Source organism: Serpula lacrymans, assembly GCF_000218685.1.
Source record: "Serpula lacrymans var. lacrymans S7.9 unplaced genomic scaffold SERLAscaffold_16, whole genome shotgun sequence".
NCBI lineage: Eukaryota > Fungi > Basidiomycota > Agaricomycetes > Boletales > Serpulaceae > Serpula > Serpula lacrymans.
This window is the reverse complement of record NW_006763305.1, coordinates 109,610-132,993: the sequence shown is the minus strand read 5'-3', so window position 1 is coordinate 132,993 and position 23,384 is coordinate 109,610. Positions and strand designations below refer to the sequence as shown.

Genomic DNA, 23,384 nt, shown 5'->3' with positions numbered 1-23,384 from the left:
CAACCTTTATGGGGCACTCTAGACGCACTCCTTCATCATATATGAATAAGTATCAACCCCCACCAGCCCCAGCCTTCATCTTCAACATGCCTTCTCTTAGTAGTTCAGGCTAATCGGGAAATCCAAAAAGCCCATCTTGCACAAGCTGCCGTGTTATTGCTTAAGTTCCTCATAAGCGCCCTCGCCAAGCTCCTTTTACCTTCTTCTCCCCAGTCTCCACGAGGTCATCCACAAAAGAAGGTACACCTGCTTACTCTGCTCACCCACGTTCATTTATATGCCGGTGTTTGCCAGTGCCAGTGCTTCTCAGCAAAACCGTCAGACTTCGAGTCAAGCTTCTTATCTCGCTTCTTGACCTCTTGACATGGCTGACTTCAGGTACACCTCCTTCGCCGTCGCAGGTGCTGGTCCCACTATCGGTCTGCGTATCGTTAAGGTTTGTACCCCTGTTTGATATTACTTTTAGAAATGACATATCGTTTCTCATCCACAGGCACTCTTGGCTCGTAACGCCTCTGTTCTAATCCTGACTCGTCTTTCCCGAAGCGCCGCGTCCCCAGCTCCATCTGCGACCCCACAAACACACCCTTCTGGCGCTCAAGTCGCTTCAGTCGACTACACAGACATCGCATCTGTATCCTCAGTTTTGCGAGCACATAATGTCCAAGTCGTTGTATCTGCTTTCTCCTTCGGAGGACTCGAAGCACAAAGACCTCTTGCAGATGCTGCGAAGGAAGCAGGGGTAACGTTATTCGTTCCTAGTGAGTATGGAATGGTAACCGAAGGCGGGAAGGAAGGACATCTGATTATCAAATCACTTTTTGCTGGTGAGTCTACATATTATGTCGTTGCCCATGGACGTGTACACACCGGTTGTTACTAGAGTATTTGAAGTCTATCAATCTCCCATCTACACGTGTATATGTGAGTTCATTCATTCTCTTATTATCATACATATTACGCCCAGACTAACATGGTGATAATGCAAGAATGGAATGTTGATGGAATTCGTCCCATGGCTTGCTGGCGTTCCTCAGATAGGCAAATTCCTCATTGCAGGTAAAGGTGACAAACCGGCGTCATTTACCTCACTAGAAGACGTGTCAGGTCAGCCTATAGTCTTCTTTTTCTTTCGCACATTTATTGAAATGGCAACATCGGTAGGGTTTGTGGCTCATGTCCTCACCACCCTCTCCCCCTCTGCCCTCCATGATAAATCCTTTCGCATCCAAGGTGAACGCACAACTCTCAATGCCATCGGAGCTCTCTATGCCAGTGCGAATAAAGCATCAGTTGAATATGTGGACAAGCTTCCTGACGACCAGGGCGACTTCACGAAGCAAGCGTTCCTTCAGGGCAATTTCGAGGCGGGTAAAGTAAGCACAGGCTGGGATAATGTAGCTGCTGAGGATAATGTTGAGCGGGCGTCGAGCGCAAATGCGCTCTGGGAAGGTCATCACTGGATAAGTGTCAAAGAAGCGCTGGGATTATAGTACCGCATCTGAAACTAACTGCCCAGTATGAATGCGGAAGAACAGGCCTGATTGACTCACAAACGGCTGGAATGTACTAGTATCTATATGCTTTGGGAAAGTACGACTGTAATATAGATCACCTATCCAACAAGTGATCCCCCGCTTTGACTCTTGCACTGCTCTCCTACATAGGATGGGATGTTAAACTTCTGTATTTCGCTTGGTAGACTTGCAAACTGCATGAGCAGTCCTGCGGCCATGTGCCAACCAATATGGCAATGGAACGCCCATAGTCCGGGATTGTCGGTTGAGAACCGAATTGCGATCCAGCTGTACCCAGGCACAGAAAGGGTGTCTCGCCGTGGAGGATTAGTGCTGCTAGTATAGATAGAGACACCAGGCTCGTAGAGACCTGCGCCTTCTCCGACGATCCAAAAGACATGTCCATGAAGATGAAATCTGCACAAATCGAGGAATGGCGTCACGACTGATCGTTACAGCGATGAAAGTGAGAGGATACTCACGGATGGCTTGCGTCGTCTTGGTTGTTTAGCACTAAATTGATGACACCTATATTATCACTAACTACTACGAGCTGATTTGAATCGAAGGAGGTAGTTGCACCACCTAAGGACATCTGTAATACTGTTGCATCTGAGCTGTCCGGTTGCCAGCTCGTGTTATTGATAAATGCGCGTGTTTGTTGGCCTCCAGAGTCAACAGTCTGCTGGAAAGACATAGTTACTAAAACGTCTTGTGTGCTGTTTGGAGCGGCCAAAGGAAGGGCGGGAACTATCATGGTAGAGTTTAAATCGACACAGTCCTGAGGAAACGCGTCAGACCAGTCTTGGGTTGTCACGTTGGTTGATGGCTCTGCGCCATATGTCATCGTGCCGAGGACCATGGTGTTCAAATTTGGATTTGTGAGCTTATAGCATACGCTCTGCATCTCGCCGCGGACGTTATACGATCCAGATGTTTGGTTGGTGGTGAGGATGACAGAGTAACGCTGTGCGACATTGATTGGGACGCGGTGTACGCTTACAGCATCAAGGCTGGTGCCGTCTGCTTCGACGACGTCAAGTACGTGGTCATCAACGCTGAACACAAATTCAGTGAGTGAGCCTGCGTTGATGAGGCGTAGTCGGTATCGTAGATTAGGCTCGAATATAAAAGATGAGCCTGTCATGAGGCCGTTGATGAGACCGCTATCTGGAACGGGTTCGGCACCGGGATTGAATCCGCCGTAGTTGGATCCATCGATACCAGCGTTACTGAGATATTGGGTGAGTAAACCTGATGACATGTCATGATACCAGTCTGTCCATTGCGATACCATCAGGCACGAGAGATCCGAAAAAAAAATCTGGTGAAAAGTACGTACCAGACAGCACGATGACAGCTTCACGATCATATTGATCTATTATAGGTTCATTGGGAGAGTGAATGATAAATGGGCCATAGATCCCATCGGTGTACTGGGTAGAGGCATGTGCATGCCACCAGAATGTTCCGTATTGATTTGGGTCTATGGTGAACCTGTATGCTGGCAAGACAAGGTTAGCACATTAGCAGTAAGATGAAATGGGTAACACACTCACTGAAATTCATACCAGGTGGAATTGGACATTGAGTGATACCGCTTGTGCCGTCCATATAGTTAGTTCCATTCTGGATTTGACCGTGCCAGTGGATCGTAGTACCGTTCGACATTTTGTTGAAAACATTGACTACAAGCTCATCTCCACTGTTCACTTCAATAAGTGGACCAGGGAATTGATCTTTGAGACATTAATACTGAGAACCATCGATCAGTAAACGGTAACTAAAAACATACTATTTACAACCAGCATTGTTCGTTGAAAATCATCAGGTGATCCGGTGGCCTCCCCTACGGCCCATTCATAGTACCTTGTCGTCGGTGTGCTCGTTATCACGAAAGAAGAGTTTAACAAGAACGATGAATTGGTTGTAACGTAGTTGGCACTGGAATGATGTTGAAGTCCTAATCCCAAGCCCAAACCTAGAGCAAGTGCCAAGATAACAACGAAAAACGCGATGATGCTGAGAATACAGATCCTGCGCCGAGTCCGAACTGAATATATGCGTGTGAGTATGCTGTAGGCCAGGAGCAAAGTGAAATGCATACCTCTGTCCTTTGATGGACTGCCAAGAGCTATTGGGGCACCCTCGGACGCCGCCTTGATCTCAGCATCGTCATGGCTTGCAGATTCAGAGCCATTCGACTTAATGAACGGTTTCTCAGACATGAAGGGGAATAACACGGGGACACCCTGGAGTTCTCATGAAATGTGAAGAATGTGTGCTATGTATGCGATCACTTGTGTATGCGTATTCGCAATATCTTGGTAAGATCTGGAGATAGCACGGGTAAATCTTCGTTTTATATTTGGGTGCTTTGAACTCGTTCGCGAGTATCTGCATGTGTGTTATTGAAATCCGATACCTTCTTCAAGTCATCAGAGCTTGACATATATCAGAAAGGCACACAAGAAGCTTGAAACGAGATATTTCTTCCCAAGGTCAGCGACATATGAGTCATATACGAGGGGTGGGATAAGAGTGCAATGATGGTAAGAGCACGAACGTTTGCCATGAAAACAAATGAGAAGGCAGCGATGCGGCGGTGGTATCCAAATGACCTCTCTGGACTGCACGTGCGCCAAAAGCCTTATTAAATTGTCACACGCGTGACAGATCACGTGCGCATAGCCATGGCCGCGGTCATATTGGCGGTGCCCCTTTCTCTTCAGGCTATTCCGACGCTCGTTCCATGTTCGTCAACCAATTAACCGTCCAACATATGCACTCGGCATACAAATCATGCATATGGGCCGCGTCAATTCCGAAATCGCATTCGTTGGCCAGTAAGTACAAATACTGCATATGGCTCAAATTTTATTGATCTCGCCCTGATTCACCCCCCGTAGTTGGCTTACTTCCTGTGATCTTACAAGGCCATGTTTGTACCTACGATTGTGGTCCTTGGCGCGCTCGTCAAAAGCGCCTCAGCCGCTGTTGCCTCTACCTTCACAGCTCCTGCTGCTGCGTACGCTCTTTCATCTTGTTTCTAAGGCATATGATGCTCAAGCAGCTCAACTAATTCATTATAGGCCCACCGACACCAGTCCATTCTATGTCGGTGCTTCCAATTCTACCATTACGAACACACCATTAGTACCTGGCAAAGTCTTCGATCGATTCATTCAAATTTGGCTCGAGAACACAGACTTCGCCAGTGCCGCATCGCAGCCTGTCTTTCAACAGCTCTCGGAACAAGGGATCACTCTCACCAGCTACTATGGTGTCACCCACACTTCCGAGCCCAACTACCTCGCCGCCGCAGGAGGTGACTTCTGGGGCTTATATGATGATAATTTCGAAGCCGTTCCGACCAATATATCCACTGTTGTCGACTTACTTGACCAAAAGGCGATCAGTTGGTCTTCATACCAGGAGAATATGCCAACTGATGGATATGAAGGATTCAACTACACGAACTCGGATGGCTATACGTACTATGTTCGCAAACATAATCCGCTGGTGATCTACGACACCGTCTCTGGCAATGCAACACGTGCTGCACGCATCCGCAACTTCAACGACTTTGCTGTTGACGTGAGTAGTTCATGTCTTTAATAGGTTGAAAGGTTCTCACTGCTGCAATTGGTATAGCTTGGTAACAACTCGATATCCCAATGGACATTCATCACCCCCAACCTTCGAGAGTAGGCGTGTCTCCTGAGATCATTGTTCAGTTAGTTGACTTCAACGACAGTGATGGCCACGATACTACTGTTGCATATGCTGCCAACTGGTTAAGCTACTGGCTCTTACCCTTGTTGAATGACACCAACTTTAACACTGACCGCACCCTCATCCTTCTTACTTTTGATGAGTGAGTAGCATTTTTCACCATGTCATACTTGATATCCTGACCGTTTGGATAGAAATGAGACGTACACCATCAATAACCAGGTCTACACAGTCCTTCTAGGTGGTGTCATTCCACAATCCCTCCGAAACACGACCGATTCTCAATTTTACACCCACTACTCTACGTCAGTACCTCGAAACACTCGAAATATTAACAATGTTTGACGTGTTCCACAGGTTAAGTACTGTTGAGAACAACTGGAGCCTTGGCAACCTTGGTCGCCAAGATATCAACAAGACTGTCTCGAGTGAGTAACATAATAATCTCGTCTAACATCAGCACCGAATTTACCGTATCCTAGACGTCTTCTCCTTCGTCGCTAATGGCACTGGATACCAGAACGAGAATGTCACGACTTTGCCTCTACTCAATCTTACTGGTACCATTCCAGGACCTCTAAACCCTGAATATTATGTTCCATACCTTGCCCCCACAGAGGGTACTGGAGCGGGTGGTGGGCCCACCATTATTCCCAATGGCACCAACACGTCGCTCACAACCGCCAACGCCCCCGCCCCCGTTAATATCAGTGCTGCTGGTGCCAATGTAGATGTGAAGATGTTTTCTGTGGCTGTCGCGGTTGTGCTCGCTGCTTCCGCATCTATTTTATTGGGATGAACGTTCGATTTGGCGCGTACACACATCATAGATAGTGCCATTTATGAACTCTGTTATTGCTAAAAGCCAGGCAGCCACACCCAAAGTCCTGGATATTAAATTGAAGTTCTATTGATCCGAATATACATGATATTGAGACCTACACCCTCTGACTATAACAATGGTGAATGCAAGACCTTGTTTATGGCGGATTATGCATTTGATGGTCCTTTGCTGTAAAGTGAGTGTCTATTCTCGCCAATGCGTTGACATCGGCCGAGCACTTTAAACCTTTAGCCAAGCTATTAACGTACGGATGTACTAACGCTCGTTCTAAATCTGTATAAAAAATATGCGGGTTGTGATTCATGCGGTGATCGTTTCTCGGATGCAGATTGAGCTCCGTGATACTGACCAAGCTCTCGACTCTGAATTTTGGCTCCGTTTGATAGTTCTCTGGTGTTCATCAGGGCATTTGTCCAAAGCAGAATTAGATGATTCAAATAAGATGTCCAAGGACCTCCAAGCTTTCAATGATCGTGTACATTTACTACGACTAAATTCAATTCGATAAATTTGTTTGAGTTATTCAGTTGACAAACTTAGATTCCGGGGTTTGCCTATTCTTTACATAATCACCGCGACAGTGCCATTTTGAATTGAGCCTCAAGCATTCTGTCAACTTCATTTCTTGACCATTTTTTGCACTGCCAGAGTTTGTTTTTCAACGTCACCGGGATTTCAGTATTACAGGACTTATAGCCATCTACATTCAACCTTGGGCACTGGCAGGAGCACCCTTCAATAAATATCGTCTCCAACTCAGGCCAGCCTGAGGATAGCCATGCCCAGTATGGAGACAATATTGCTTTCACTAGCTTCATTGCGACGGTGGATATCCTGTCACTTTTGGCAGAGGTACGCAGCCAACGGTACAGCATAACTTGAACGCTATATAGGGGTACCCCAGGCTTTAGCCGAGAGTAATTTGTGTGCATTAACGTCACGGTGGGGGTTTCAACAAAACCTGCCGGGCGTCTTAATGAAGTGACCTCATGAATCATTTTCGGGTTGAATCTTGTTGTAAACTTGCTGTGAATTATATAAAGAGACAGGGAAAACCTCCGTTCAGTTTGCCTCATCAACCAATGTACTCTCAACTTCTATACCCAGACGACGAGGTTACCACAGCTTCCAGTATACAACTCAGCAATGTAAGTATCCTCCTGCTTTCTTAGTTGTAGCACTTCATATCTCACTCGTGTATCCTTAGTATGTCACAGGTAATCCCACTCACCCGTGTTGAATTCAGCCATATCCTAATATATATGATATATATGTTCTGTGGTGATATCAAGTCTCTGTAGGTGTACTGTTGGTACGTTTACCTTTTGATAATATTGTTATATGTTTTCACGAGCAATTGTAGGCATATGATTATGTGATCAGATTAGACGATGAGGTGAGTTTTACAAGCTTGCTTTGACAGTGAAGGCTTTCCCTTAAGGACCTTACCTGTCACCAATAGATCATGTATATCCGTAATTTGAGATGCAGTAAAGCACAGGTCGCATATTTGTTTGCTCGATATGTGCCCTTTGTGATGGCCACTATTCGTATGTGCAGTGAGTGTTTGTCATTCCTTTTCATCTAAACCAACTAAAATCGTCCAAAACTTTCTTAGGAACACTCAATATACACTTCGAGCCTGAAGTAGGTCCATGATTATGACTCTCGCACGCACTGATTTCAACTACTTATCCCAGACGTGTATATTATTTAATCGAATAGAATCATGTAAGTTGTCTTGGTAGTCGCAAAATAACCAGACTAATATAACTATAATCCAGCCCTTGAAGCATCCTTATTGTGTATCACTGAACGTGTGTTACATGTTTTCCTGCTCACTGTATACACTGACTAGAAATGGACTACAGTCATATTTGTAATACGGACAGACGTGTTGTGGGAAAGCAGCAAGAGAATACAGGCACTATTATTCTACGGTCTCTGCGTAAGTACACGTTGCGCTGTAGCGCGCCCAACAAATTAACAGTTTAGATACTAAGATACTATGTAGGCTCTTGTAACATCAACCATCGTGACGTACAGCATTTTTGAAGTCACTGCAGATTGTATTTATGTTTACTACAAATTAATCTGATTTACTAATGCACGCTTGGTCTAGTCAGTCCGTCCCCGGCACCCACCATCACAGCATGTTACCAGACCAATAAAAACTACGTGATCTCTGTTGTTTTTATTATTCTGGTATTTTTTCAACTAGGTGCGTTTGCAAAGTCTCATAACTGAGACATGGCTAATCACGGGGGTCCGAAGAAATATGCATCTTAAGCCTATATCGCACCTTAGCCTACTATCGTGGTGGAAAGAGCCCACTTATCCCAGTCCTCGTGCAACATAACATTTTATATTTTGCTTGCGGCCTGGGTGCGTATAGTATAACTTGCTTATGTGCCCATCTCACTAATATTCTCAGTTCTCTCAATGGCTAGTGCTATTACCGTCATATTATTCAAGGTGGGTAGCATCAGTTCAGATCAATTCATTGTCTTCTCGAGATGTTGACTTCCTCTTTGCTTATGCAGGGTCCATACGGCCACATTTTCCCCAAGTGTGTACAAATCAACTGCTGATGATAGATATCAACTGACTCAATCCCACCACAATAATGGAAAGTCTGCAGGCTACGCTGCTTGCAATACTTGTCACGCGAATGCAAGTTGAGTTATGGAAAAGTGACCGGGAAATAATTGGGTTCAATACTCCGTCGAATGCATTCTCAAGTATCGTATTTGCATCACCACCGTCCCAGACTCCATTATCATTTAGCATAGATCCATGACAATCATTCTCAGCTCAACAAAGGAGTTGATTGATCATTTTTCGCGATCGTTATAGGGGAGTGGCCAAATTTTGAGCCATCAAAAACCTTACAAGGTCGATATAAAAATATTGGCTCGTGCAAATACATTGATTGACTCCTAAATACGTAGGAAATAAGGTTAAAGGAATGTTTCGAAGTAATTTGCAGCCTACAAAACTCGCTGACCAGATTGTATGAGTTTGATTATCCACAACTGTATCACCACCATCCATCCGTCACACTGTCACCGTTCATTGTCCCCTACAAGGAAGTTCGTAGCTTGTTTTCATTGCTGACAGCATTGTTACAGCCCCCATTGCCATGCAGCAGTCTACGACACCCACTGACCCCCGGCCTGAAATCATCATGCGCTCTCCTTCTTCATTGCCGGAGCAGCCAGCGCAACGTCCGAGAAGCCGTTTTACGGATCTTGGAACCGTTTGTTCAATACCACGTTCCACGTTGATACGATGTTCGAAGCCGTCCCTCAAATTCCTCCTGTCGCATCACGCGAGGCGGTTCAATTCGTCCTCCACCTCCTCACATACGTCGAAACGACACCTGTCTTCATAGTTGAGGTCAAGTCGCCTGCCGATTCACGCCTCTCCTCAAAGTGCCAGGAGGCGGACGAGCAGCTTCGCCGGCAACTCATCGATCTCATCCCCTACCTGAAGATCCCTGTATTGCATGGCATGTCCGCGTTCAGCACCAAGATCGCCTTCTGAAGCTATCGTCGTGACTCCAACCGCCTGCAGCCTAGGAATATCACCCCAGATCCGGAGGAAGTAACGGACACCGCTCTTTGAGAATGGTGGACCTTCGACGGCGCAAAGACGTTCCGGGACGTAGTCGAGGAGGCGAAGGGAATGTGTGGTCAAGTCTCGTTTTAGCGTTATGCCGTCCAATTGCTCATCGGGTTCGTACACCTACTATCTTCGCCTTGGTACAATGTCTATCTTCCACGTTGGTGATCCCCTGTGATGGCATAGCACGGTTCGTCAAATCATGATTGAAACCTGATTTCTATCGTCTCCCCAGTGCACTCTGGCTTACAACCATATTTTTCCTGAGTAAGTCAGTTTTCTGACATCAGACAGAATAGATGGGCTGACTGTTTTTTTCCAAACTACTATGCATGTAGTAGTTGCTGCGTGGATGCAAGTTGCGTTATGGAGATTAAACCAACAAAGATACAATGATGCCACCATTGACAAGTTTTCAAACTGAAACTTTACGCTGTCAGTTCTGAACTCACCTTCAAACACAGATTCGTGATACTCTTACATCGGTGAAACACTGACTCGGATCCCCCCAGTAGAAATCATAGTGTTTCAAATCCATGTTCAGCTCCTCAGGCAGCACTTCTCGGTATCTGGTTGACGTATCCACTGTGTTGCTGAAGGGATGTAGCACAGTGACTGTAATAGACTGACTCTTGATTTCTTCTCAACGATTAAATGGCACATATCCTCTATCGTCAGCAATGTCCTTTCGTTGGACAGCGTGAAAAAAGACCAGTGCCGCACTAGTCATAATGCGTTGCACTAACTATATTTTCCGTGCTTGTCGTACCGTTGCAGCGAGGGCAGGTGTTTGGGGGGCTAGAGACGTTACTGTGTAGTACGCTTTTTCCTGAAAAGTAGTTAAAAGTGTATTGCACCACAGATATAATAAATTTCACATCGGTGCAGATAAAGAGATAGTAAAGTTACATTACAGTGGCGTATATGCTGGTGGTGGCACACTTGGTAAGCTATTCGATGTATTCTGCACCTGTACACTTCCCATGGGTGTGGTTATCGGATGATCAGTTGGCGTGTAGAGTGGGACCGATTGAGGAGGAATATCGGATGATACTCCTGACACTATTGCTGAAGGTGGGGCTACCGGAGATTCTGAGGGTACATAAAGAGGAAAGGGCGAAGGCAGTCGCGGCTGCCTGGCCACTTGGTCTTCGGAGATGTGAGCGTTATATAACGGAAGTGGTTGATCCGGATCTATCCAATGTGAGCGACGGTTGAGCTGCATCTGTCCATAAGCTTGGTGTGAAGAAGGTGCTGCAAGTCCTCCCGAATGTCTGGCATATCCATTAGCATTGTATGTTTGACTTCGAGTGGATGATCCACGGACATGTCTCACAACGGCAAGACAGATTGCAATGATTAATACTACGACAACTGTGTGTTTTTAAGTCGTTCAATGGATGAAATACGGAGGCTAGATAGTGACTCACTAGCAACAATGATCCCTGTAGTGGGGTTCGAAGACCTTGTGGAGTCCGAGGAACCAAAGACATCACGGCGAGATAACGTCTGCGTTGTACCCAAGCATCGGAGGATCCATCTACCGGTAAAGTTCCAATACGAAGCAGCGCAGAAACAGCACAAAAAGCTCACAGAGAGTCGGAACACATTGACATTGCATGAGCGTTCGGGACCGTCGTTATCATTAATAGAGTTAATCTCACAGCACGACCGTATCTTTTTCTCATCTTATTCCCAAAACCTGCAGAAATGGTTTAATACGCGCATAATTAGTAAGGTTCACGCAGACTAACACCGGTGCCAACCAAGTTTACTTACCTTGAGGTCGTGCGAGTGGTGACTCGCAAGGAAGCTGGCGGTCTGTCTGTCCTTATTACTGGGCAAGGTCTACACACGGGTTGACTCGATAGGGAGAACCCGCCGCTATTGAGCGTTCATCGCACATTATGAGATACTTGGTTCAATGGCGGTGACTCGGAATAGCTTTTGTGCTGCCAAGTGGCGAAATCCACGCTGCCTGCCTGCCCAATGACCGGGTGAACAGGTAACCACGATAGAGCACCGTCCTGATATAGCGATGATCTGATATACCAGCCTGTAACCAAGCTTCTGAGTTGATTGGCAGTTGCAGTTGCGATTTGTAGTCGAAAAGCTAGGATGAATGGAGCAAAAACATATCCAAAGCAAATTACGGCAGTGGACCACACCCTGTGATAGCCGGATTCATTGTTAAATTTATCACTCTTCGATTTCGTGAGTGTTGACTGAAATCTTTATTCTCATACAGTTTTGAAATTAGCGTCTATTCTACTTTTTATATTAGGGAGACATTATCATTGCATCCATCATAAGACTCTTGATAACCACATCTTCAGAACGTCCACATCGCCTTTTAACGCTTATTTTATCACGATCTTAGTCCGAAATTCATAGGCTCGCAATCTTGTGGTGCGCCAACTTCAGTATTGTCAGAGAGGGATATTTAGACTTCAAAGTATCCCAAGCCTTGTTTGCTTCTTTTTCGCTGAGGCATCGAATCGTGCGTTGCGTTGTACTAGATTCTCCTGCCTGACGCAACGAGAATTCCTCAGTACCAGCAGGAAGAACTGCGGGTTCCGAAGTGATCCAATTCAAAATACCCTGAAAAAAGCTTAAGTTGCGATATCGGACAGTCAAAAGTTCAGAATACGTACAACAAATGAATCTGTTTCGTCGACACTCGCAGCAGCATCATTTGACTCGGTCGTCAAGTCTTTGGATCTCGGAGAGCTCAGTTCAGCATTAGGGCGGGGAATCAATGGGTCTTCGATGGTAACATCCAGGACTTGCAAGTGGGGAAAATGCAAGAGAATGTCAACAAAGAGCCTCTGGGAAGGACAAGTCCTAGGAATGCCCAGCGTGCGAATCGTGGCAGTGGAATGCAGGATTTCTTGTAAGACAGACAGAATATACTCCAGAGTGTATACTCTGGAACCGTAATTCTTCCGCTGGATGTGGCTGTGGTTCAGATAGACAACTCCTACTGGGCGCCCGGGAACTAGTAGTCGACCCAAATAAGCAGGTCCCTTGAATTCTTTGAGCCTAGGGATGATATCTGCTGACAGAAGAGGGACTCGATCATCCAGAGGAGTGTCAAGTTCTTGTACCTCGAGATCTTCTATACAAGGAGATATCTTCAAAAGCGAAATCAATCGTGTGATATCGACCGAGACAGTGACCTTGAGACACGTCAGGATGCTTTTGGATGGCCAGGGAGCGAACGAATGTAGCCTGATAATATTGTTCGCGAAACTGCAGCCTGAAACTGATAGGCTAGTAAGATTTTCGAAGGAAAAAAGCTTTACGCTTGACGGTTGGGAGGTTCCTCCGCTACAATTGTCGAGTGTTAACGATTTTAAAGCCAATAAGGAGCCTTCGGTTTTAGATATAACGCAGTCCCTCAATTGCAATACCTCGATGGGCACTTTTTCCAGCGCGGTGCTTACCGTGCTGTCGATGTGAATGTCGGATAAAGAGAGCTCGTGGAGGTTCGAGTAATGATGTAGAGATGCAATGAAAGCCCTGCGAGCACCGTCGTAAGCCCTTTCGAATTGTTGGATAAATATAATTTCGGAGTAGTCATGGAAAATTCCGCCACGGAATTGCCATGTTCGAACCATTTTCGCTGGTGGAAACTCCCTTAATGTTTGCGGATTGCAAACAAAATCAGAAAAATGACGTAGACGATCTGTTTGTACCTGACACTCTTCTTGGTCGTGTTGAATGTATATCAACGACGGAGCTTCGAATATTTGGTCGTGAAAGAAGAGAGGGCTGCATATTTCACGGAATAAGCGGGAAACGGTGGATAGCTTCTGAAGCTCCTCGGACTTGCAATCCTTCCAGCACTGTACCCACAGCTCGTTTGGTAGAGTAGGGGTGTAGGGTGCTGGGACCATCAATTGAGAGGGGGTCTTTTTGTCATTAGACATTTTCTATTTGGGTGTGACGGCGGTCGTTAGATAGAGGGTGGTGGGGAAAGTCGATGTTATTGGCTTACCAGGTATTGCTTGGAACTGGCTGGAAGAAGTGGAGTTGGGTAGGGGTCAATGTTATAATATTCGACATCGTTATTTACTGGCCTTTATATAGTGTAGCCTGCCACTGTGGCCGTCGCAGGAGCTGCCATGAGAAAGATACTTTCAGTGAAAATCGATGCGGCAAGACCAAGGAAAATATACGCAACGACTGTAGGAGAGGCGTAGAGTGCTTGAATGAAGAAGAAATATTAAATGGTTTCTAGTTTTCGTAGACTTTGTTCTCGAGGAGTGTAACAAGACTGTGTGGAACGAGCATGAGGCTCTGTGAAAGGCGAAAGGAGGCCCGACGCGCTTCAGTTAGAACACGACGCGGGGATCACGTGCTTACTAGTACCCACTCATAATCTTCTTTCCTTCTTTCCTTGTATGTTCTTTTGCGTATACATAGTTATGCAGATCAAGTCAAGTCTGCGGTAGTGACATAGTTATCGCATCCCCTCTTCTCATTCACGAGCAAGAATCACTTGTCACTAGGAAATCACCGTCCTCTCCCGTGCTAGGCGTGTTCGTGTTCGAGTAAAGGTATATTCCCGGCCACTGTTCAACCACTGCCGTAACGAACGCATCGTCGAAGCCCTTCGAAGCGTCGGGGATTATAGAACAAGTGTACGCAGCTGCATGAATGGTGGATATATTGATGTTGGCCTGGTCAAAGCCGGGTTATGCCTGTTCAAAGCTAAACTACGAGGTGAGATGACTCACACTGCTAATAGGAACATAACTCGGTTCGCTATCATGGAAATGATCGAGAATACCTGCAAGTGTGCAAGAATTGCGGGGACGCAACGTGGGCGTCAACAATATAGGTCGGGCTATTTGTTGTTGATCACTCACCAACTGTTAGGACTTCACCAGAAGCATTTTGGAGGGTATAGGTGATCTACGAGACGTCCCCCTGAGTCACGACGAGTAGGAGAGGCTGATGCCGAAAGAGCAACCAAAAAGGCAGCCACGGTGGCAAGCGCAAAGTATCTCATAGTTCGAGTCGAAGACGGACAAGTGTGGTCATGCAAGGGATACAGTGCGCATCTTTTATTCTAATGAGATTACCGCTAGTTTCTGCTGCAGGCGCCATTACTGATTAACCACTCGTTCATGATCCATCGCAATGAAAGGCTGAGTAGAAAATACCCAACGCGTAGAGCAGTCCATGGCAACTGTTACTTCGATCAGCGGAGTGGGTATATCCATGCCAGTAACATGTACACCTCATCAGTGGTACGGAAAATATCATGCGAAGCACGACGTCGATCGATTTGAGTACATGGACAGCACCAGACACACATGGCCCACCGTCTGCAAACTTACTGATACGACAGATTTCCTTGCTCATGAAGAATTTTAAACGCATGGCCCCTCAGCTACGTTACAAATGGGAGCTCGAGCCGAATAATTCTCGGTCAGACTATATTCCAAGCTGTTCTTCCCTTCTTCGTTGATTGCCAATCTTCACTTTCATATCGCTACAAAATTGTGTGTCATAATATAATCACGATCTGGACATGTGCTATCCATATCACCAAAATGTCATACCAGTACGGATTTTCATTTATACACCTAGCCAAAACACAAGAGTCTTACTAGCTCTCTCTCTAATAGTAGTCTCCACTCCATTGAACATAATAAGAGATCTTTCGTCTCCGCTATTATCCTCGTAGCATCTGCCCTGTTGACTCCCGCCCGTCGTGACTCTGGAGTCTGTCTCGTCAACTTGAAGCCTAGTGTTTTTAACCCCAAAGGCATTGGAGAGGTCATCGCTAACAGCTACCAAAACTTTGATCATCGGTCACTAGCTCAATAATCTGGTGGATGTTCATTCTACCAGGTTTCTCGATCGTGCAGCGTAAGCCGTTATCTCGGACTCGTACTTCGTCGTGTTTGTTTCTTGGACCAACCTTAATATCGATACCAGCGCTTTCACTCGCTTCACTATCCTTGACGCATCAAAATGTTTCGACGACGCCTTCGTCACTGCAGTGGTGCAGAAGTGGCCTGGTCTATACTTGTTCTCCGGAACGTCTACCCCAAACCTAGCGGGGAAGATTATCTGGTCACAGGTGTTTCTTGCTCGTGTACATATAGCAAGACAGCGTGCGATGTAGGTCAGGCAATGTAGACTGTAACTGTACACGAGTATGCTACGCTTTGTGCTGGTCAAGTTGTATGTTGCACCTCAAGCTTTCTTCTTCACACACAAGAAATGATCAAAAAGAAATGGCATCGTTGATTCGTAACCCATTTTCGCTACTCTACGTGGTTATCGTCAAAACCGAGCTATGTCTATAAATTTTTGTAAAATGAAGACACCAATAGCCATGAAAGTTCGTCGTAACTCGTTGAACAGACCACCGCCTCTAGTCCGAGCAAGTCCAAGTTCCACAGTCGGGGTAAGTCTAAAAACACGCGTTAGTCCTCCACAAACCAACCATTGATTGCAAGGACATACTCGTGGGAACAGAGGTAGGATCTGGTTCCAGTACTGGCAAGTGTGGTCCCTGGCGCTGGAATTTCCAGGAATGGCGCCAGTCTCAGATATGCCCAATACTGCGAGCGAAGTTGGATCCGCAGGGTTGTACTGATTCCATCCTTCAATACGTGGCCCCAAGGTAGGGTCTGGACACACGGAGATTGAGAATCGTCAAAACCGCTGATTTCAAAACTGAGTTCTTACCCTTGACGAAGTTGGTCCAGGCAGTAACCATATAGTCGGACACGTTCCACTCAAATGGTGTAGCCGGAATGTAGGGAGCTTGGTCTGCTATAGTGTATAGAGTTCTGGTAGAATAATCAGCCGTTATGAGCCATTGTGTGCACGACGAATAACAAACCCCATGACGAATTGGATATCCTCGCCTAGTTAGGTCAGTTGCATGGTTCCAACTGAAGCTATGCGGGACTTACCGTGGAACGTTCCTATCGAAGCTCCCTCGGCATTCAAGTTGTCCGCCACGAGTGCGAATTCATATCGCCAAACTGGCAGTTGTAGCAGTTGTGTGCGCCACAAAGCGAGATTGCTTGATAGACAGATCATGTGTGCATCACGCCACATAGCACTAGTAGCGTTGATGATGGAAGGATATTCCGGAGATGGGGAAGGATACATGCTGAGAACCTGAGGAACGTTGGACATTGGGAAGTTGAAATTGTTGCTCATTCTAGGACCTTGTCAGAATATACGAACGAATGTGCTGTTACATATCTCTTACATGTATGCGGACTCATTCGTGTATGACGTAGGTTCCCCATTCACAATCGTTTGTCCTTCGTTCTGCAGTCACAAAAATCAGAGAAATAAGACACCGGTACTGCATCAGCGTACCTTATTGTTACCAATAAGCAACGGAACCTTGGCTGTTTGACCAGTAATCGTTATCCGGACATAATCTTGGAAGACGGTGATGTTATCAATCACAGGCTGGAACTGGGCGCCAGTGGCGATAAGGACGGACTGGAGGGTGAAGGGATCCACCTGTCGGAGGCAATCAAGCTGCCCGGGAGGTTGTGCGGGGCAAGATACGTTCTGAGCGATTATGGACAATTGCTGCCCAAGGGGATACATGGGCTGCGACGCTAGTCAAGATGGTCATGTCAGGAAAATGCTTTACGTAGAGTACGCATCACTCACTATCAGAACTTTGCATAACGGCACCACGAATGAGGGGATCTTCGGGCCATGCCGTCAGGTACATGTTCGTCATTTCTATTAAGGATCGTCAACACCCATAACAACGCATTCATCTTGGCAATACCAACCTGCGCCCACCGATTCACCTATAAACTAGCTATGAGAAGGCGTCCTTGCTAATCGAGAGGAAATTCTTACCGCCAAGGGTGATCTTGGTAGGGTCACCACCGAAGGTCGCGATGTTGGCTACCGTCCACTCGACTGCTGCACGTGTGTCTAGCAAAGCCAAGTTTTGTGTCTGGCCGGCCTCCGCAATTTCAATAGAGCTGGGGAATGCCCATAATGCCAATCGGTAGTTGTAGCTGACATATACGATGTCTCTTGCTGCAAGCCAAGACCCGTCTATTTTGGGGTCCGACGCAGCATTACTGTCGAACCCTCCACCACTGCGATTGTGTAAGATGTGATAGGGAATTAAAAACAATCCCAATAACGTACAATGAATACACATAGACGGGAAGATTCGTCGCTCCTACAGGGGCAACGATGTTGATGAACAAACAGTCCTCGCTCTGGTTCTGTGTCCCATTCCCAGCGTTGTATATGCCTTGCATACATGCCGCGCCGAACACGGTGGTGTTCGTGATCCCATCGGCATACTCAAGGGTTTGCGGGGGCAGCCACCTGTTCTGTCCGCCCGTCGTAGCGGCAAAAGGAACACCATACCACTTGTAGAGATCGACAGACGTGGTATTCGTGTCCAAATATCCGCGAATCATTCCAGAAGTCGTGTTGCGAACGAGCGGGTCATTCAGGGCCTGGCTGAGGACAGCAGGCACTGCTGCCAGACCGAGGGAAACCATTGGCAAGAGCTTCATGGCGAATACGAGGCTTGAGCCAATGCCCAACGACATTCTGTAGCTTATATGACCACTTAATGGTAGTCATATTTTGGTCCATGTCCGACCACTCACCGAGAATGTCATGTTCACGTGTTGAAAACATGTTGTAATGAGAAACGTCACGAGATGTCCTCGGAGCCCCGCAGAAGCAGAAATACTCTCTATTCCCACTGAAATATGGGGAACAACGATTCTGAGGAGGTCTGTGAGGGAGATCGATAGTAGTGTGAGGGTGCCTGAAATAACTCGGCAAAGCGTAGTGCTCCTCGACGACACCTGCAGGACCGAGTTTTCGCCGTAACAGGTCGCATGTCGTCTGTGAAAGTGGTACAATAATGACTCCGAGGGGATGGAGTGGGCAGGAAAGCTTCAGTGACGATGATCGGGGCAGCTGCATCGGACAAAAGTGGACATTAGAGTATGTACTTAGTTATCCTGCAAACTTGTCTTGACATAAATAACACACACCTACGAAAGCTGAAGAATGTGTTATACATAACATGAGCTATGCCGCCATGAATAGACAATGCTGGCAACGTTTTGTGAAGTTGAAAGAGGGCCGCATTGCAGGGAGATTCGGAACACCTGACCACCTTACATATTAGAGCGAGTTCTAGCCCAGAAGACAGATGGCTTTACTTACATTGTTTATTGCATGCATTTATTTTGATGCTGAGCACGAGTCCAGCCCGTGACGAAGGTACATGTCGACGACGTTGGTGTTGCGCTGAGCATTGACTCGGCGACAGATGTGACCTACTATGTTTGTGAGGATCCGAGTCTCTGAACCTTTATGAACGGACATTCTTGAATTGGCTTGCAACGCCATCCACCACTGTCAGTCGACGTCTCACGACGACCGCATCTAAGCAGCACTGGCGACAATCACAGGGATGGTCCCACCTCTGTCCAGAGACGCAAGCAGAGAGGTGTATGTCACGCAGAAGAATGGTATCGACCGTGAGCCGCCCAAACACCCCCACTCTCCTATACCATTAATGATATTCAACAGACATCACCACTATCCTCCAGCGTCGCGCTGACGGCCATGTCTACGTCCACTATGAAAATACGGACAAGAGGCTGGATGAATGGGTGCCGGAGTCAGAGCTGAAGCTCGTGTCAGAAGAGGGCGTTGGGTCAGAACACGCCCATGCTGTCATGATGGGCCAGGGCAGTCTGAAGCGAGAACGGGACTACGTCAACCCAGAGTCTCCTTCTGCATCTCCCCGACCCAGTATCTCATCAGAAATCGCCAGCACGCTCGCCGACATCGCCGTCCCCCACACCCCGCAGGACGACGCGCTCATGACAGAGGAAGAATTCGACATACAGCACCACAAGCAAATCACCGCCCAGCGCAACTTTGATAAAGTCAATTTCGGACATTGGCAGATCAAAACATGGTCTGTCGATGTTGTTTTCGTGCTATTGCATATCTGCTCTGACAGTCCTTTTTTTATAGGTATTTCTCTCCGTATCCACTGACGGAATCGGAAGCTGAGGAGGGCGGAACGCCTCAAGCTGCGTCGTCCGCGCAGCCCGCCAAGATTCCTGGAGTGAATAGGGCCACATTGCGTTCGCACGGCCGCACGTCAGACCTACTCGCCGGCGGACTGGGACGTGCCCATCTAGCAGGAGAGAGGTCTATCTTGTGGGTGTGCGATCGTTGCTTCAAGTACATGTCCGAAGGGGCATCATGGGAGCTACACGTCGTGCGTTTGACCCTCTTCACATCGTTTCATGTGTTTCATCGGGGCATCAGAAAAAATGTACTAGACGGCATCCTCCCGGAAGGAAGGTGTATCAACGCGGGGCACATACTATATGGGAGGTGGACGGTGCAAAGGATAAGGTGAGTGAAGTCCGTAGCCTAATAGGTACTATCATATGTCTGATGTACGTCCCCAAGTTGTATTGCCAAAATCTATCACTCTTCGGAAAGCTCTTCATAGATGTAAAAACGCTCTTTTTTGATTGCGATAACTGTAAGCAAGACACCCAAAGATAACTAACGCTCCTCCTCAAATGACGTTATCTTTCCAGTCCTATTTTACCTCCTAACGGACGCGGATTCGCAAAGGGACTACGTCCTTGGCTTTTTCTCAAAGGTACGCCTCGGCAGGTACCCCCACCTCGATATCGGAACCGCTTATCAGGATATGCTCTCAACAGGAGAAGATATCCTATGATGACTATAACCTAGCCTGCATCATCGTCCTGCCCCCATATCAGCGCAAAGGCTATGGGATGCTCATGATCGAGTTCAGTGCGTCCCTTTTCTCCACCCCCTCCCCTTCCCTTCCCTTTTCTGCCGCTCACATAAACCCCACACGTAAGGCTACGAGCTCTCCCGCCGCAGCGGCAGAATAGGCACCCCCGAACGACCCCTCTCCGACCTCGGCCTCCGCAGCTACCTCACCTACTGGGTCTCCACCCTCATCCGCTTCTTCCGGTACGTACCCCTCCCCCCCCCCCCTCCCCTTCCCCGCCCCGCGCCAAAATCAGGGTGACAGACGACCGACGTCGTGGCTTTCGGCTTGTTTCCCCATACAGGCGGCTGCTATCGGTTCTGCCTGCAGATGTCAGCCAGATTAATTCGATTGGCAGGGTTTCGGATGTTTCGGTGCTGCCCTCGCCCTCGGCAGCTGGGGGGGAGGACGAGGAGGGGAGCAGGGCGAGGAGGAAGAGGCTCAAGGGGTGGGACGGCGAGATGGCGGATGTGGGGGGTGGGGCGGCTGCGCCGAACGGCGTGCGAGAAGGTCTGTCTGCTAGCTGTGTCACACAACGCGGTTAGGCTCGCCCGAGACTTACTGACGGACTGACTGATTTTGGAAGATTCGATGGCTAAGCTGCGTACGATCAAGACGGTGGCGAACCCGGATGGGAGCGCGACGAGTCATGTGGTGGTCAAGTGCACGCTGGCTGATATCGCACAGGCGACCAACTTACGGGTGGAAGACGCTGCGTTCGCGCTGAACGAGTGCGGCCTGCTGGTGCGACGGCAAACGGGCAGCGGAGAGGAGGGCAGTGAGGTGGTCATCGTGACCAGGGAGGCGGTTGAAGTGGTTGCAAAGGAGCGTGGAGTGAAGAACATGTGCATGGATCTGGCACATGTCTTGTTGTAAATTAGCACATCTTTCATGGTGCTTTGCCATCATTGTGATTATCAGCCATGACAACAGATCAACTTCTTAACTCTGATCAAGGAATCATCAAAATAACGTCTCGTTTCATAGCGAATTCGTTGCGTAACCTCAATCCTTAGGGTTAGAGAAAGAAATACAGATGAGATGTTGCATGATGAAACCTGGCGTAGTGTATAAGTGGGAGCATGCATGCATAGCATATGGGATACAAAGAGCAAGGGACCGAGCGGAAATCATTAACACTGCTTGACCATTTACTCCTTGACTGGTGCTTCCTGCTCGACAGCCAAGAATCCCTGTCGCTTCTCGGCGACACGCTCTGCCCGACGTTGGCGAGCAGCCTGGGAAGAGGACATGAGTGATGTGGACATGCGTCAACAGAGAATGGGATGTTTACCTTGTTCTTGACACGGCGAGCCTCCATCTGGTCGCTGAGGACCTTGGTACGGTTCTTCTCGGCCTTGGCCTTGTGGATGTACTCCATGAGCACACGCTTGTTCTTGAAAACATTACCCTTCGATTTTTGGTAGAGGGAGTGGTACCTATGATGGAATTCAAGGTGATAAGACGACCCGTGCGATAACGAAAAAAGGAGGACACCCAAAAGGACGACTCACAAGTGCTTGTCAATCTTGCCTGCCTCTCTGTACTTTCTCAACAGGCGGCGCAAGACCCGTTGTCTCCGCATCCACTGGACCTTTGTGGGCATTCTGGCCTCAGCGGTACCCTTTCTTTTACCAGGCCCAGTGTGACGACCCTTGCGTTTGGCAGCGAGGAGATCGCGCGTGCGTGCACGGGAATGTATGATGGTGGGTTTGACGATGACCCGTCCATCTTTGATGAGTTTCTTGACGTGCGAGCGCGAGTTGGCGTTACCGATCTCTGCCTGTTCGGAGGGGTCGAGCCAAATTTTGCGCTTGCCGACGCCAGCGACGGATGCGGCGAGCCGCTTTTGTGAACGGAGGTTGACCATGGCGTCTGTCTGCGACAAAGGAGGGGTGAGCTGGACGATGCAGAGGGCGATGGGTGGGTGTATGCGCCTTTCTTACCTTGTTCTTGAGGGAGTGGTCGATGTGGGGGCCAATGTGGTCAGCAAGGCGTAGAGGGCTCTCAGGTTACGTAAGTCAGCCACTGAACCTTGATGTTGATAAACTGTACATGTGCCGGCTATTTCCGTGCCCGTACATATTTGCGGTCAGCGGTATTTTTGTTGCAGAACAGCCTAGCTGATGGTGGATGCTCATAGCGCTTTTCTTACGGTGAGCATGCGAGATGTCTGTTGTAGGGAATTTGATTGAGCCTAGAGGCACTGTGATGTACCAGTTGGATTCTGATCAGCGCCGTGTTTGGATAAAGTGTGTGGGACTGTGCAGGGTAGGGTATTTCCCATGGAGCTGCGAGTCAGGTTATATTGCCATTCGTTGGTAAATATAGGAAGTAGTATGAGCGAAGGGTAAGACAAGACTAGTTTGAGATGTTTCGTGATCACTCTGAGTCTGTGAATATTAAGTGAGCTAAGAAGTTGGTGGTGACGGCAGTGTAGGAGGACTGCGAATGAAGCGGAGGGTGCAGGGTGGATCGGATATGAGGTAGTTCGAGTCTGTTTGCCTGATGGTGTTAGGTCGGGGTTTGAAAGGGACGAGTGAGGACGGAGGGGGCAGGGCCGAGTGCCGGGAGGAGTGGCGGGTGCTGACGTGAGTGTGGCTGTTGAGTTGTTTTCCTTTTGAACGGGCACTCGTCTTTGTTCAGTCTCTGCTCTCTGCCACAGCGAGTGGGCGACAAGACCCCGAGAGACTCTCTGGCTCGCTCCCCCGACAACCCCCCCAACGTGTTTGCGGTCATCATGGGCCCAATAAACCTGACCAGATCGCACTCACTCGCCACTCCGCTTAGCCAATCTCCCTTTCTCTCCCCTTCCAATGCCTGACCCAGACTCGACAGACTCTGA

At 47.8% G+C, this 23,384-nt stretch overlaps 13 protein-coding genes across 13 annotated transcripts; 8 read left to right on the top strand and 5 right to left on the bottom strand.

The window, feature by feature from the left end:
- Positions 1-364: 364 nt before the first annotated feature.
- Positions 365-1,493, top strand: SERLADRAFT_442925 (uncharacterized protein; the record flags this gene model as incomplete). Its single annotated transcript, XM_007323518.1, has 5 exons — positions 365-436; positions 494-827; positions 884-924; positions 990-1,107; positions 1,165-1,493. 5 exons carry the CDS (start codon positions 365-367, stop codon positions 1,491-1,493), a joined length of 894 nt encoding a protein of 297 aa, XP_007323580.1.
- A 122-nt stretch (positions 1,494-1,615) lies between these two features.
- Slmco1 (laccase-like protein) lies at positions 1,616-3,745 on the bottom strand (the record flags this gene model as incomplete). The annotated part of the gene is made up of 6 exons (XM_007323517.1): positions 1,616-1,934; positions 2,000-2,795; positions 2,860-3,021; positions 3,077-3,256; positions 3,313-3,570; positions 3,625-3,745. The coding sequence occupies 6 exons, from the start codon at positions 3,743-3,745 to the stop codon at positions 1,616-1,618; spliced, it is 1,836 nt and encodes a 611-aa protein (XP_007323579.1).
- Positions 3,746-4,251: 506 nt separating this feature from the next.
- Positions 4,252-6,172, top strand: SERLADRAFT_418301 (uncharacterized protein; the record flags this gene model as incomplete). Its single annotated transcript, XM_007323516.1, has 8 exons — positions 4,252-4,363; positions 4,427-4,545; positions 4,610-5,114; positions 5,172-5,224; positions 5,275-5,394; positions 5,447-5,557; positions 5,610-5,680; positions 5,735-6,172. 7 exons carry the CDS (start codon positions 4,457-4,459, stop codon positions 6,049-6,051), a joined length of 1,266 nt encoding a protein of 421 aa, XP_007323578.1.
- Positions 6,173-8,391: 2,219 nt separating this feature from the next.
- On the top strand, positions 8,392-9,034 carry SERLADRAFT_453416 (uncharacterized protein; the record flags this gene model as incomplete). Its single annotated transcript, XM_007323515.1, has 4 exons — positions 8,392-8,481; positions 8,531-8,571; positions 8,640-8,665; positions 8,731-9,034. 3 exons carry the CDS (start codon positions 8,539-8,541, stop codon positions 8,894-8,896), a joined length of 225 nt encoding a protein of 74 aa, XP_007323577.1.
- On the top strand, positions 9,007-9,983 carry SERLADRAFT_478847 (uncharacterized protein; the record flags this gene model as incomplete). Its single annotated transcript, XM_007323514.1, has 1 exon — positions 9,007-9,983. The coding sequence occupies one exon, from the start codon at positions 9,388-9,390 to the stop codon at positions 9,640-9,642; it is 255 nt and encodes an 84-aa protein (XP_007323576.1).
- Positions 9,984-10,562: 579 nt separating this feature from the next.
- SERLADRAFT_478845 (uncharacterized protein) lies at positions 10,563-11,884 on the bottom strand (the record flags this gene model as incomplete). The annotated part of the gene is made up of 4 exons (XM_007323513.1): positions 10,563-11,094; positions 11,151-11,260; positions 11,314-11,422; positions 11,500-11,884. The coding sequence occupies 3 exons, from the start codon at positions 11,406-11,408 to the stop codon at positions 10,631-10,633; spliced, it is 669 nt and encodes a 222-aa protein (XP_007323575.1).
- Positions 11,885-12,788: 904 nt separating this feature from the next.
- Positions 12,789-13,303, top strand: SERLADRAFT_478844 (uncharacterized protein; the record flags this gene model as incomplete). The annotated part of the gene is made up of 2 exons (XM_007323512.1): positions 12,789-12,826; positions 12,853-13,303. The coding sequence occupies one exon, from the start codon at positions 12,916-12,918 to the stop codon at positions 13,180-13,182; it is 267 nt and encodes an 88-aa protein (XP_007323574.1).
- Positions 13,298-13,947, bottom strand: SERLADRAFT_478843 (uncharacterized protein; the record flags this gene model as incomplete). The annotated part of the gene is made up of 3 exons (XM_007323511.1): positions 13,298-13,655; positions 13,721-13,842; positions 13,907-13,947. A coding segment is annotated over one exon (354 nt), but the record flags the coding sequence as incomplete, so codon positions are not given.
- Positions 13,948-14,868: 921 nt separating this feature from the next.
- Positions 14,869-15,401, top strand: SERLADRAFT_478842 (uncharacterized protein; the record flags this gene model as incomplete). The annotated part of the gene is made up of 2 exons (XM_007323510.1): positions 14,869-15,295; positions 15,360-15,401. The coding sequence occupies one exon, from the start codon at positions 14,993-14,995 to the stop codon at positions 15,197-15,199; it is 207 nt and encodes a 68-aa protein (XP_007323572.1).
- Positions 15,402-16,114: 713 nt separating this feature from the next.
- On the bottom strand, positions 16,115-18,299 carry SERLADRAFT_442919 (uncharacterized protein; the record flags this gene model as incomplete). The annotated part of the gene is made up of 11 exons (XM_007323509.1): positions 16,115-16,153; positions 16,207-16,373; positions 16,432-16,535; positions 16,589-16,613; positions 16,662-16,915; positions 16,967-17,028; positions 17,080-17,330; positions 17,386-17,460; positions 17,514-17,531; positions 17,584-17,831; positions 17,884-18,299. 11 exons carry the CDS (start codon positions 18,297-18,299, stop codon positions 16,115-16,117), a joined length of 1,659 nt encoding a protein of 552 aa, XP_007323571.1.
- A 780-nt stretch (positions 18,300-19,079) lies between these two features.
- Positions 19,080-19,517, top strand: SERLADRAFT_401729 (uncharacterized protein; the record flags this gene model as incomplete). The annotated part of the gene is made up of 2 exons (XM_007323508.1): positions 19,080-19,247; positions 19,300-19,517. Coding segments are annotated over 2 exons (220 nt in total), but the record flags the coding sequence as incomplete, so codon positions are not given.
- Positions 19,518-19,595: 78 nt separating this feature from the next.
- SERLADRAFT_352725 (uncharacterized protein) lies at positions 19,596-20,800 on the top strand (the record flags this gene model as incomplete). Its single annotated transcript, XM_007323507.1, has 8 exons — positions 19,596-19,693; positions 19,753-19,815; positions 19,933-20,002; positions 20,053-20,142; positions 20,200-20,275; positions 20,334-20,398; positions 20,463-20,556; positions 20,628-20,800. 8 exons carry the CDS (start codon positions 19,596-19,598, stop codon positions 20,798-20,800), a joined length of 729 nt encoding a protein of 242 aa, XP_007323569.1.
- Positions 20,801-21,487: 687 nt separating this feature from the next.
- Positions 21,488-22,530, bottom strand: SERLADRAFT_478835 (uncharacterized protein; the record flags this gene model as incomplete). The annotated part of the gene is made up of 4 exons (XM_007323506.1): positions 21,488-21,777; positions 21,834-21,978; positions 22,054-22,414; positions 22,486-22,530. The coding sequence occupies 3 exons, from the start codon at positions 22,407-22,409 to the stop codon at positions 21,691-21,693; spliced, it is 588 nt and encodes a 195-aa protein (XP_007323568.1).
- Between the last annotated feature and the right edge of the window lie 854 nt (positions 22,531-23,384).